Source organism: Salvelinus alpinus, chromosome 1 (genome assembly GCF_045679555.1).
Source record: "Salvelinus alpinus chromosome 1, SLU_Salpinus.1, whole genome shotgun sequence".
Taxonomy (NCBI): Eukaryota; Metazoa; Chordata; class Actinopteri; order Salmoniformes; family Salmonidae; genus Salvelinus; species Salvelinus alpinus.
The window spans coordinates 62,679,449-62,693,769 of record NC_092086.1 but is presented as its reverse complement, the minus strand read 5'-3'; the positions used below and the strand labels follow the sequence as shown (position 1 = coordinate 62,693,769).

Genomic DNA, 14,321 nt, shown 5'->3' with positions numbered 1-14,321 from the left:
TACAACTTCACAATAAATCCATTATTTATTTTAGACAGGTCTAAAGAAGCATGATATGAAGAAAATGTAGTCTATTTCAGAAGAACAGAACAGAATAACATACTCTGAGTTGTCCTATGCCAAATGGCTGTTGGCTACACTAGTTCATTTAGCAGACTTCTAAGATTTGCTTAGAATTCCAAGGCATTATTTTCTCCAAACGATTTGAGGGAATGTGGCTATTCTGTGATGAGCGGTTAAAAAATAAATAGGTATTCCTATATGCTTAATTTGGAGTTATTAATGTAACTTTAGTTGTTCTACAAACATTGGGCTATATGTTTAGATTTTTAATACATCGTAAGACTGAATGATGCAACTCTAATGATGATTTGAAAAAAGTTGCTTGAAAGGCATGAGCTCTGCTTTGTTTTTTGAGTAGGCTGTACACACTTTATCAGTTTCTCATTCAGAATTTGACAAGCACTTGATAATGCCTAGAATTTAACGGCGGAATCCCCATTGTATGGCCGTAATACACCCTAAAATCTATGCCCTTTGCGGGCAGCGTGCCCTTCTCCCTGAGTGCTGCTTGCTCCATCATGTGATCAGGTCTTTCTCACAGGCTACAAGTGAAGACAGACACATTGGGGACGCAACTGCGTGCATCCTTATCCAATTCGGAGGTACATATTGATGATATTGAACTGTCTACATTTAATTTTCATCAGCCAACAAGACGAGTAGGCCTAACGAACAGCAAAAGCACTAGCCTATGCCAATCTACTAACCCCCATAGTACAAAGGTCAACCTATTCAATTCTGTGCGATAAATAAATATTCCAAACATAGTCTGCGACAGTTGTGGAATGCGATAGACCCCAAATGAATACAACCACTAGCATCAAAAAAACGTTTTGATGCAATGTGGCTGACACAAAAGATCAGAATGTTGAGCTTAAAATGTTGATAAACTATTAGGCTATTTCTTAACATTATAAGCGTAGCAATGCACACATGGTAGTAGGCTATAAGCTTGAATGTTTCCTTAGCGGAAAACACTATTATCAAAAGTGACCGCAAATGCGATTATGCATGTAATGCTTTTATTATAAAGGTGCATTTTTATGGTGAAAATGATCTTCCTCAAACTTGAAACTCACGCACTGCTTATGTATACCAGTTAGGCTCTACACCCCTTTTGTTTCTTATGCTGGGCATCATTCACAGGTGATAATATATAATTCACAAGTGATAGGCTAATATTGTCACCTGTATCGAAGCAGAAAAAAATACATTTTATCTATACACTTAAATAAAGGAGGACGCTTTTTCCCGTGGTTTATTTTCATGCCAGTCAGGTAGGCTATACTCCTGTAGTAAATATAAATAATGTGCTTAATATTAGGAAAGTTGAGAAATAAATATAGTAGGTCAAGCCTATAGAAAGCTGAGCCCCCTCTTTTTAGTAGTGGCCATCACTCTGTTTTCTCACGCAATTGCATAGCCTATTGAAATGTTGCGCAACATGAGCTCATGGGCCATCATGAAGTGTTTGATTAGATTTTCGGATACATTTGCATTGATGTCAGAGTGATTAGAGGGACAATAGAGTGCTGAGTACCAGGCAGTTAGCAAGTTTGGTAGGCTACTAATGGCCATCAGCAGCATCAGAGCTTGGAGAATCCTAATTACCATGACTAAACGGTCACGTAGAATTTGACTGCCTTCATGACTCGTGACCGCTGGTGTGGCGGTAATACGGTCACCGCAACAGTATTCCGTATTCTGCTTGAAAAGCATTTATTGCGAGGTGGAAACAATGTCTGTCCAAGTTGGCAGTGGGCACGTTGTTTTATGATGCGTCATGACCGCTGGCAAGGGCAGACATACTCTGGAAGCCCACCCAGTCAGATTCTATGGTGTCATCACCACGCCACAAGCAGATAAGACCATAGAATTATGTAATGGATCAGATGCCTTTCCTGAGTAAGCAACAGACAGGCAAACATAATACTGAATGAAGTACGCAGAATAGACTATAATAGACTTGACTAAAATAGAAAGTATCTTTATTTATTTACATTTAACATTTTAATCATTTAGCAGATGCTCTTATTCAGAGTGACTTACAGTAGTGAGTGCATACATTTTCATACTTTTTTCATACTTTTTTATCCACTTTTTTATCAATTTGCACAAAAATTAGGCCCCTACATGTACATTATTCAGTACAGACATTATATTTGCCAAGACTGCAGATGTGTTTTATTGACAGTATGTTGATTCATCAACATGGTTCAGGTGTGATCTTTCCTTCAAAGTCAGTGACATAGTGCAACTAATGGCAGTAGCAACAGTCATCAAAATTGTTAAAAGGTTTTAAAAACAACTAATAAATGCAACATTTGGACAATGGATGAAGATACTTTGAAAACTTTTTGAATTTTTTATAATCCATCAGATATTGACATGATTATAGCACATAAAAAAAATGTACTGGCACGGACAAATAATGAATAGAGTTCAGGGATTTAGGTTGGAATTCAAGTATTCATTTTATTGTAAAATTTCACCTTTTTTATTAGAATGCACTCATATATAAATTGTCTTACTGTATCAGGTATTTTTTGTATATTTTGTGTTAAAATAAATTGAATTACATGCGCCTCATTTGCATAAATATGGTGGCTGTGTTTGCATATATGAACACAATAACATAAAGGTGTGGGACAGGGCTGCAACCACCAAACACTTTCCCTGTCTACCCTACCTTCACTGTTTAAACTGCCTCATTAATTACTGTTGTCACGTTCTGTTGCATAATTCAACAAGTGTGTTAATAGCAGGATAAGATTACACCTATTTAAGCATACTCTACATTGTTTGCAATATCAGACATAATATCACTATAAACTGGGTGTTTTAGGAAGTTGCTTTCATTTCAGCGCATCTAATTTGTAAACATTTCAACTGTATTAAATTATTACTTTTTTAAATTCCACCAAAAAATTAACACCCATCAAAATAAAGTGATCTCTCTTCTCTTTCTTGTGATGTAAGTGTCGAGACTGTGTGTTTAATCGCTGACAAAGCTTTAGCGTTCTTATAGATTCAACAGTTGAACAATGTATTCCATTAAGCCCATTTCAGCCATTACCAGGGTGTGTTTGACAGGTCATTACAAACATTTCCGCGGTCGTAACGTTAACGGGGAAAAAACCTCACGCATAAGCAAGAGTATGAAAGAGTTGCAGGAGTAAAATGAAAGCAATCAATCCAGCGAGATTTAAGTGACAAGTGGATGTTGCACCCCTCAAACACAGGAAATAGGTGGCTGAAAAAGACAGATCCTCAGGTGGGTGGGGCATACGCTTTGCTAATGGCAGGGTATCATCTCCTTCCATCTGTCCATGCAGGTTCTACCTGGAACCAAAAAGGGCTCTCCTATGGGGACAGCCAAGGAACCCGTTTGGAACCCTTTTTTCTAAGAGTATAGGGTTGATGATTGTCTTTTTTCCTGTCTTTTGTTAGATATCTTTATGAGCTACCGGGGCCAGTCATTGGAGCAGGCTGCTTATGCTGACTGTGGCTACTTTGAGAGCTCCTCCAGTGGGGCTTTCCCCTCTGTGTCCAGCCCTGTGGTCACCGTTCCACAGCTACACGTCGACACTCAACTAGCTCAGGTACAGTAGCTAAGCACTTTGCTTGACATTTTTGGAAACTGTTGTTCTTCCACTGTTAGGGGATGGAAAAGTGATGAAAAAGTCAACCATTCACATCAAATTTGACACATATTGCCTGCACTATGTATTCTTTGTTTTGGGTTCCTGCGTTTTCATTGCATAGTTTGTTTTACTGTTTACTGTTAAAGTGATAGTTTATAATATAAATTGTACCCAAAATGTTTTAGTCGTGATTAATGACAATGAATCTCTCTTCCAGTCCAACCTCTCATCTGACAGCCTGTCTCAGCCCTCTTCATCCAACTCTCTGTCAGGCCCTGGCTATCACAGACAACCCCTGACCTCTGAAATGACCTTCAACCCCACTAACAACCCCAAGTTCAAAGGTCACCAACAACAGGATTACCACAGCGAGTACCATACTCCCAGCATGGTATCAGGGGCCATGCCCTCCTATGGACACCAGACTTACTCCGGCGCCGCCGTCTCCATCGCAACCACCAACATACAACAGCAGCCCGTCTCCCCAGGAGACGGAACCTTTTTGTATCCGCCTCCCTGTCACAAGTACGGTTACCACGCCACCACTGCCAGCTCAGTGACCTCTACCGTCATCACCCACACGGGATCCACTATGGGTGGCAGTATTCTGGGATCGGATCCCCAGGGTCATCACGGGTACTCCACCACGGGAGACATGTACTCGCCAACATCCTGCCTCTCTCAGGGGTACTCGTCCGTGGTCTCGGCCCCGGCCCTCCCCTCTCTCAGTGTACCTCCTCACTGCTTCTCAGCTCCACAGCAGCCGGGTGTGGCGGGTGGTAGACGGGGGAAGCACAAGCAGAAGACAGCAGTGGGGGTGCAGATGGGGTCCCGTCTGTCCACCCCTCAGACGGCTCCCCCCCAGACCAGCTTCCTGGCAAAACTACTGTCCTCCAGCACGCAAGAACGTGAGCATATCCATTCACTTATTTTTTTTCCTTCATCATACTTTCATACCGCAGTGATACACTGATGCACATGCCATTCCAACACTCTTGGTCTTGTATTCACCGTTATCCACTATCACTGTCTTACAGAAACATTAACCAAAACCATTGTACGTTTGTTTTACCTCCGCACAGTTCACTTTTGACCATCTTGTTTTTAGGCAAACCAACGCTGGGATTCGATGCAACTTTAGTAGCAACCAAAGGGCACAGGTCAACCTCTCCCAACTCTCCAGTAAGGCCAATATAGTTTCTTTAGTTAACACAGGTGTGAGTTTCAAAGACATAATTCAAACCTTTACTGCAGATTACAGTTGTACTTTTAATCAGATAATGTGTTTGGTTCAGCATTCGAGCAGCAGCATGCGCATCGGAGGAGTGTCTGGATCTCAGCTGCAGCCTGGGTCTCCCTGGCCCTCAGGGATCCCACTTCTTACACCAATTCACTGCCAGACGTCCACCCACAGCCACGCCGGTCTATACGCTAGTACCTCCCACGGATCTGCCGTCTCTGCTCTCCTCACCCAGGGCTCAACACACCCCAACATACCTCTCCTCATCCCCAAGACAGAAAAACTCTCCCCTGTACAGATCTATGGTTCTGAGAGAACTAGTTTAACAGGTAATTAAGGACGAACATAATTTAATGTAAAAATGTTTAACATGTCGTGTGGTTGTAAAGCAAAGAAAGCCATTCCTTTTTGTTTGTTTGTTTGTTTGTTTGTTTTTAGTGAGCTTCTCGGGACACTCAGGGCAGATGTCCCCAACCAACTTTCTAGAGAGGGCATCCAACACTGAGTCTCCGCACTCCTTACCTGGACATTCCAAAATGGAGTCAAACAAGGTAAGCAAAAACAACTTGACCATTCATTACTCAACATACATCCTATGGAATACCTAAAACTACTGTCTGATAGAAAGACAATGATGAATAAACAAAATACTGTTGCTAGTATGTCTTTCCTAAATTGAACTCAAGGTCTGGTTATCAGACGACTTATGTGTTTTTCCCCCAATCAAATAAAATAAAATAAAATTTTATTTGTAACATTCACCAAATTTAACAGGTAGACCTTACTGTGAAATGCTTACTTACAAACCCTTAACCCACAGTGCAGTTCAAGAAATATTTACTAAATAAACTAAAGTAAAAAATAAAATAAAAAGTAATACAATAAAATAACAATAACGGGGCTATATACAGGGGGTACCAGTACTGAGTCAATGTGCTGGGGTACAGGTTAGTTAAGGTAATTTGTACATGTAGGTATGGGTAAAGTGACTATGCATAGATAATAAACAGCGATGTCAATGTGAATAGTCCGGGTGGCCATTTGATTAATTGTTCAGCAGTCTTATGGCTTGGGGATAAGACTTGGGGATTGGGGATTTTGGGATTTCTTTGGGCCTTCCTCTGACACAGCCTAGTATATAGGTCCTGGATGGCAGGAAGCTTGGCGATGTACTGGGCCATACGCACCACCCTCTGTAGCGCCTTACGGTCTGATGCCGAGCCTTTCAAAGGACTTCATGGCTACCGACGTGAGTGCTATGGGGTGGTAGTCATTTAGGCAGGTTATGGTGGTCTGCTTGAAACATGTAGCTATTACAGACTCGGCCAGGGAGAGGTTGAAAATGTCCGTGAAGACACTTGCCAGTTAGTCCGCACATGCTCCTGGTAATCCGAATGGCCCCGCAGCCTTGTGAATGTTGACCTGTTTAAAGGTCTTGCACACATCGGCTACGGAGAGCGTGATCACACAGTCGTCCGGAACAGCTGGTGCTCTCATGAATGCTTCAGTGTTTCTTAGTGTCCCACTTCTTGAAAGCAGCAGCTCTAGCCTTTAGCTCGGTGCGGATGTTGCCTGTAATCCATGGTTGGGATATGTATGTATGGTCACTGGGGGTGCGTCGTCGATGCACTTATTGATGAGGCTGGTGACAGAGGTGGTATACTCCTTAATGCATGGGGCGGCAGGTAGCCTGGTGGTTAGAGTGTTGGACTAGTAACCGGAAGGTTGCAAGATCGAATCCCCGAGCTGACAAGGTAAAATTCTGTTGTTCTACCCCTGAACAAGGCAGTTAACCCACTGTTCCTAGGCCATCTTTGAAAATAAAATTTGTTCTTAACTGACTTGCCTAGTTAAATAAAGGTAAAAAAATAAGTGTGCTAGCCTAGCATCCGAGTCATCTGATCACTTCTGTATTGAGCGAGTCACTGGTACTTCCTGGTTTAGTTTTTGCTTGTAAGCAGGAGTCAGGAGGATAGAATTATGGTCAGATTTGCCAAATGGAGGGCGAGGGAGAGCTTTGGATGCGTCTCTGTGTGGAGTAAAGGTGGTCTAGATTTTTTTCCCCTCTGGTTGCACGTTTTACCTAGAAATGAGGTAAAATTAATTTAAGTTTGCCTGCATTAAAGTCCCCGGCCACTAGGAGCACCGCTTCTGGATGAGCATTTTCTTGTTCGCTTATGGCCTTATACAGCTCGTTGAGTGTGGTCTTAGTGCCAGCATCGGTTTGTGGTGGTAAATAGATGGCTACGAAAAATATAGATGAAAGCCCTCTTGGTAGATGGTGTGGTCTACAGTTTATCATGAGGCACTCTACCTCAGGCGAGCAATACCTCAAGACCTCCTTAATATTAGACATCACGCACCAGCTGTTATTGATAAATAGACACACTCCACCACCCCTTGTCTTACCAGCTGTTCTGTCCTGCCGATGCATGGAAAACCCAGCCAACTGTATATTATCTGTGTCGTCATTCAGCCACGACTCGTTGAAACATAAGATATTACAGTTTTTAATGTCCCGTTGGTAGGATAGTCTTGAGCGGAGATCATCCAGTTTATTTTCAAGTTGATTGCACGTTGGTCAGTAGAAAGGATGGTAGAGGCGGGTTACCCACTCGCCGACAAATTCTCACAAGGCACTGCTACCTCCGCCCCCTGTATTTCCGTCTTTTCTTCATGCAAATGATGTGGATTTGGGCCTGGTCTTGGAGATGCAGAATATCCTTCGCGTCAGACTCATTAAAGAAAAAATCTTTGTCCAGTTCGAGGTGAGTAATCGCTGTTCTGATATCCAGAAGCTATTTTCTGTCATAAGAGACGGCTACACTATGTACAAAATAAGTTACAAACAATGCGAAAAAACACACAAAATATCACAGTCGGTTAGGAGCCCGTAAAACGGCAGCCATCCCCTCCGGCGCCATTCTTCATTACACTCCACCAGTGTTAGAGAAATGAATAGTGTCTGTGTTGAGGCGACCGTCGATAGATAGATGTTGACAATCTCAATTTATAAGCATACAGTTCCTGATTTATGAGGGGTGTGTTTGTTGCAGACAGAGACCAGGAGGATAACTCACATCTCTGCTGAGCAGAAGAGACGTTTCAACATCAAGCTAGGCTTTGATACTCTACACAGTCTCGTCACCACACTAAGCTCTCAGCCAAGTATAAAGGTAGGTACTGCAGTAAGATATTCAAGACTCTGGTTTTTCACATTAAAAAGTATGCCAAACAAAAATCTTTGATTGCAAAGTTAAACAAACCATACTCTTCTATCCACCAGGACTACTTTTAACAATTTCCACAGGACATTTTACAAAAATAAATGTAAAGTGCAACAGAATGACCCTCAGTTTTTTTTTCTGTGACCACGTTTTCCAACAACTCAGTTAAATATCTACTCCGAATTAAGATTAAGAGATGTCTGCAGAAAGAATGGGGTGTCAGCTATGACATGACAACTTGAGTTTGAAAAAATATATTCTGGTTAAGTACAGTACAGTAAAGTACAGTACAGTAGATTATACTGTACTCTACTCTAATGTGCTGTACTGTACTAAACTCTACTGTACAGTACAGTACTGTACTATATTGTACTGACCTATACTCTACTTTCCTTTACTGTACTGTACAGTGCTGTGCTGTCCAAACTTGTGAAACAGACGTCTATGATTGGTTCAGATCTGGACTGATCAAATTTCAACTACTTTTCAACGTCCGGTGTTGGTCGATGCACAGTGGTTGAGAAGGCTGGTTACAGTAAATGGAAAGAGAGTGGGCTCATGGGTAGTTGTCAGTGAGAGCCGGGAGAGGTGACATTAACTGGAGAGAGAGAGAGAAGAGAGACTGGGAGAGAGAGGGAAGGGTTCTTCAGACTGTTTTCACACTCTTGCTTTAACTACCATGTTACAGAAAGAGAAAGAAAAGAGTTGAAGGGAGGACAGTAGCAGGTGACCTAACTGTGGTTTGTAACTACTATGAATTCCCATAGGCAATTCTGTTGCAGTCATTCTGTTACTGATTTTTGGGTTATTCTGTTACTGATCTGGTAGCAGAATGATGCATTTTAATCACTTAATAAATCACAAACCAAATTGCTATCAGTAGAAACACTATAGCTAATTGGTCGGTCTACCTTTACTTGTTACTTCCGTGAATTGTCATTATCCTCCCTCCTCATGAGGGATAGAAATTAGAAAATATCTTAAAGATATGCGGGTTTTTGGTCACAGAAGACAAATCATTTCTGCACAACTAACTATAAATGTTGATTTTAGTTGGTAGGGCTCTTTACTTCAGCATTGTGTTTTGATGTATTTCTAATACTTTTTAATACTTTTGCTGCTAGGTGTTTTCTAAGACCCCTTTTCCAACTGTTTGACCAGAAATCAATGCCTTTGCTTTTTAAAATTTTGTGGGAAAATTTTAGATTTTTTTTTATATGCCTTCATTTCTCAAATACATAGACTCTTATCATTCATTTTACACCAACTTTTATGTGCTACTATGAACTTCATATGTTAGTGCTCATGCAGGTTTTTACATGGAAATGCCTACTGCACAACACAAGGCATAGTGGTGCAGAGGATGGGAAGCTGCAATGAGCGGTATTTAGGAACTGTTACCAACACCAATCATCTCAGTTACAGTAACACAGAATGGTTCTAGTAGTCATGTCCTCCCACTATTCCAAACGCACAGCATGAGATTCCATGTGGTGTTGCTCAGCAGTAACCCCTTTGTTCCATAGAAATAGAACAAGTAAATACATGGAGCATTATGTATCTACATTATTGTCTCTGTGCTCTGTCCCATGTCCCAGATCAGCAAGGCCACAACGCTACATAAGACAGTCGAGTACATCAGTAAGATGCAGCAGGAGAGATCTCAGCTACATGAGGAGGCTCAGAGACTCAGGGACGAAATTCTGCTCCTCAACTCAGCCATCAAGTAAGACCACCATCTTGAAACACATTAAACATAATCTGTGTGTGTGTGTGTGCGCGTGTGTGTGTGTATGTGCTCATACCACTTCTCGCCCGATGCAGTGTATGCCAGCAGCAGCTGCCTGCCACTGGTGTGCCCATTACCCGTCAACGCTTCGACCACATGAGGGAGAAGTTCAGAGAGTACGTCCGGGCACAGACACTACAGAACTGGAAGTTTTGGATCGTATCTTTAAACTCAGTGATCGCACAATTAGGAGAAGCATAGATTCAGTGTTAGATCCAGACCTGGGTTCAAATAGTATTTGTTTTCTTTCAAACAATGTACTTTTTCTGGAGTGCCAGATGGTCTTTTTTTTAATAGATGACTCCATTGTTTACATTGCACCAGACAAGATCAGTCAACCGCGCCTACAGTATTTGGAAAAAGTGAAACAAATGGTCTGGTTTGACTAGTAGCTCACATATGAACAGCCAATCAGAAGTATGGATATGTATATTTTGTATCATATTGTAAATAGTGTCATGTGTGTCATAATAATACATGAATTAGGTGCTTTCCTAAACACGGGCTCAGTTCAGCATTATCATAGAGCCCTTGTTTGAGTCCTATAACGGGATGGTGTCCACAGCCAGTGTTGAGGATCTTTGTCGCACCACTCTGTCCTGGCTGGACCAGCACTGCTCTCTGCCTGCCCTCAGACCCAGTGAGTTCAACATCACCAGCTTCAATGACTATCAGTTCGTCTTCTGGTCTGTCTGTCTGTTAGTCATCAAATTTTTGTCTATCTGTCTGTGTGTTTATCTGTCTTCTGTCAGATAGTCATCAAGTGTTACTCTGTGTGTCTGTCTGTGTGTCTGTCTCATTTTTCTCTTTCTCTCGCTCCTCATCTCCCTCTTACCTGATCCTCTCCTCAGTGGTCCTTAGTTCACTCCGTCTCCTGAGCACCTCCACGTCCATCCTGACAGACCCCAGCCTGGTGCCAGAGCAGGCCACCCAGGCGGTCACCCAGGCTAAGGGCCTCCCCCACCCTCACCTCCCTGGCCAACCCCAGGACCACTGAGAGACCGTAGCCTGCTCCCCAAGCAAGCCACCCAGGTTGCCACCCAGGGCCTCCCCCACCCTACCCATCCCCAGGACCACTCCCCCTCCACGTGGCCCATTGACAGGGAAAACACACAGCCTATGTGACCCTATGGAACATTATAATACCCTGTAACACAAAAGCCCAGTGACCCTATTAAACATTTTGAATACCGTAGATGGAAAACCAAACGGTGCCAAAGGATCACAGAGCTGAACCCACTTTCAAGCACTTTCAAGCTTTCAAAATAACTATATGATTCTTGGAGGGACCAGAACATTTCTATCCTTTACAAAAGGGATCATGTATATAAGGAGGACTGGAGGTTCAGCATGGAGGAACTTGATACTTAATCCCAGACCAACACCCACCACCTCACCATTTCCTGATGAACCAATGTACTCGAACGAGCACAAAACATTCCAAAGCTATAATCTTAGTTATACTCTTAGCTATAACCTTTCTATAAGGTTACTTCATATAATGCACTTTTATGGGTGATTTTATAGCGCTGAAATAATTTCGAAGTGACCATTTTTGTGTTCTGTTGTCCCAATAAAAAATTCAAATGAGGGAAGAGAAATTGAACGGGGGTGCTTTTCAATCCACATAGGCTACTATATCTGTGAATTAATTATGTGACTATAATTATATCCTGTAGTTATATCATTTTGAAATGACATATGGTAACACAGCTGCCAAAGGTATTTAACTACTCTGTGCTAATTGTCTATCTCAGGTTATGATTGTATTGTATATTGGAAGTATGGTCATATCCAACAACACACTATCGCCTGCTTAATAAAACTCTGTCTTGAAGGCTAATAGATGAGCAATATGTTTCCTACAGGCACGCTAATATTTCGATATTAATCTGATTATGGCAATACTCCGAGTTTGGCATTAGTCATTTTAACGCCTTACTCTGATTATGTTTATTGGAGTAAGGTCATAATCTATGCATAAACCGATTAAAACACCTGGATTTTCAGCTCTTTCAAACATGTAAACCACACAGATCCTATTACATTTCTTTATATAGGATTCAATATGATGTAAACACATCAAAGGGTAAATCTACAGTTGAAACAATAACAAGGCAGACACACCGCCTCTGTTTTTGGTAAAAAGCTGAGGGATGGGCCTGGAGAAATGTTACCACTCTCAAATTCATAGACAGAGCTATGGATGCAAGGACTGACCATCCATTTAAAAATTCAAGTTTTAACCATGTTTTGGGCTATAAATTATTTGTTTAAATGAACATTGTTTACAAACATTGGAATAATACAAGCTAATATTTTGGGTTGTCATGGGCTATGACAGTTGAATTAAGCTAATGAGGCATTTATAAGTTATTTTCTTCAAGAATCAAATGGTACATATTATGAATTTATAAGTCAAAAAAATGGATGTAGCAACTGCAGATTGTCCCTTCAATTAGAGTACCTGTGGTGTGTTCTGTGCATGTCCTAACTGTAGGCCAATGTGATACCTGTATATTTAAAATGTTTGGCCGAAGGAAAGCCGCCTCTTCCTATACGTAGACTACGCGCAGGGCCCCCCTAGACTGAGTTTAGGAACTCAGTCGAGGTCTGAACTTACTGTTAAGAGTTATACAAGTATAATACACAAGGTGCAATATCAAAATTGTATTGTGCATCAGCAGTTTTCCACTTGTTGTGTCAGTCACTGACAGTCACTCAATTAGCCCATGTCAGCTAAACATTTTTAGATTACAGGCTAAAGTAATCTAGCCAGCCATCTAAACTGGTTATTTGGATCTTGGATGCTGATTGGTTGATAGCAGGGAGTTATTCAACACAATCCCCGGGTAATGCCGGTTCACAGCTCCATTTAAATTGTGCTAAAGCCCAGCCAGGCCATTCATAAACTTAATCTCCCCTGGAAAAAAAGCGGCAAGACATTATTTCCCCATGCTTGTATTCTAGCATTTGCAACATTGAGGGTTTGTCTAAATCAGGGGTGCTCAAAGTTTTGGTATTGGTGGGCCAAAATATAATCTGAGTGGTAGACCTCAGGCCAAACAAATAGACAATATTTATTTAGAAAAATAAAAGGTAAACAATAGCTTTTTGAGTCTTTAAACAATAGCTTTTTTGAAAGTAATCATACATTTCCACTTAAAACAATCAAATTGTAGCCATATAACTTGACACCTAACAACACATTCGGATTAACAATATTAAAGATGTATTACATTTTTATCATTGTAACATAGAAACTGCAACCAAGTGTCTATGTTCATAAGGCTAATACTTTGAATATGTCTAGTGTTTTGATGGCCCTAAGCTAGATCTGGTTGCTCCCCCCCAACCTCGCAGGCAAAACATTATAGTGGCTCCCCTCATGGTCACGGAGAGAAACATGTGAAGCTTTAAAGTTAATGTCCTGCAATTCTACACATTTTGCCATGGTGCGTGGAGAAAATGTTGCAGTTTTAAAGCAGATTTTCTGCAAATCTACACATTTTTCCATAGGGCAGAGAGAAAATATTTTTAAAACTAATTGAGTGAGAGTGACTTGGGTGCCTAGTCAGTAATTCGGCCATGAATACTACAAGGTTTAGGTAGCTGGCTAGAATAACTTACCTAGCAATCTATAAAATGTTAGCTGACATGGACTAATTGATTGACTGTCAGTCCAAATCAAACCAGATTTATTTATATAGCCCTTCGTACATCAGCTGATATCTCAAAGTGCTGTACAGAAACCCAGCCTAAAACCCCAAACAGCAAGCAATGCAGGTGTAGAAGCACGGTGGCTAGGAAAAACTCCCTAGAAAGGCCAAAACCTAGGAAGAAACCTAGAGAGGAACCAGGCTATGAGGGGTGGCCAGTCCTCTTCTGGCTGTGCCGGGTGGAGATTATAACAGAACATGGCCAAGATGTTCAAATGTTCATAAATGAACAGCATGGTCAAATAATAATAATCACAGTAGTTGTCGAGGGTGCAGCACCTCAGGAGTAAATGTCAGTTGGCTTTTCATAGCTGATCATTAAGAGTATCTCTACCGCTCCTGCGGTCTCTAGAGAGTTGAAAACAGAAGGTCTGGGACAGGTAGCACGTCCGGTGAACAGGTCAGGGTTCCATAGCCGCAGGCAGAACAGTTGAAACTGGAGCAGCAGCACGGCCAAGTGGACTGGGGACAGCAAGGAGTCATCATGTCAGGTCGTCCTGAGGCATGGTCCTAGGGCTCAGGTCCTCCGAGAGAGAGAAAGAAAGAGAGAATTAGAGAGAGCATACTTAAATTCACACAGGACACCGGATAAGACAGGAGAAGTACTCCAGATATAACAAACTGACCCTAGCCCCCCGA

General features: G+C 41.6%; 1 protein-coding gene across 1 annotated transcript in view; it reads left to right on the top strand.

Annotated features, from left to right (window-relative positions):
* LOC139582919 (carbohydrate-responsive element-binding protein-like) overlaps window positions 1–11,564 on the top strand; it is a 32,431-nt gene extending 20,867 nt beyond the window's left edge. The window contains exons 8-17 of the mRNA XM_071413387.1: window positions 3,514–3,665; window positions 3,925–4,615; window positions 4,816–4,889; window positions 5,003–5,276; window positions 5,386–5,498; window positions 8,004–8,123; window positions 9,773–9,900; window positions 9,999–10,122; window positions 10,474–10,603; window positions 10,815–11,564. Coding sequence (XP_071269488.1) covers window positions 3,514–3,665; window positions 3,925–4,615; window positions 4,816–4,889; window positions 5,003–5,276; window positions 5,386–5,498; window positions 8,004–8,123; window positions 9,773–9,900; window positions 9,999–10,122; window positions 10,474–10,603; window positions 10,815–10,960 — 1,952 coding nt within the window. The 3' untranslated portion in view covers window positions 10,961–11,564. The remainder of the gene's footprint in view (window positions 1–3,513; window positions 3,666–3,924; window positions 4,616–4,815; window positions 4,890–5,002; window positions 5,277–5,385; window positions 5,499–8,003; window positions 8,124–9,772; window positions 9,901–9,998; window positions 10,123–10,473; window positions 10,604–10,814) is intronic.
* Window positions 11,565–14,321: the final 2,757 nt, after the last annotated feature.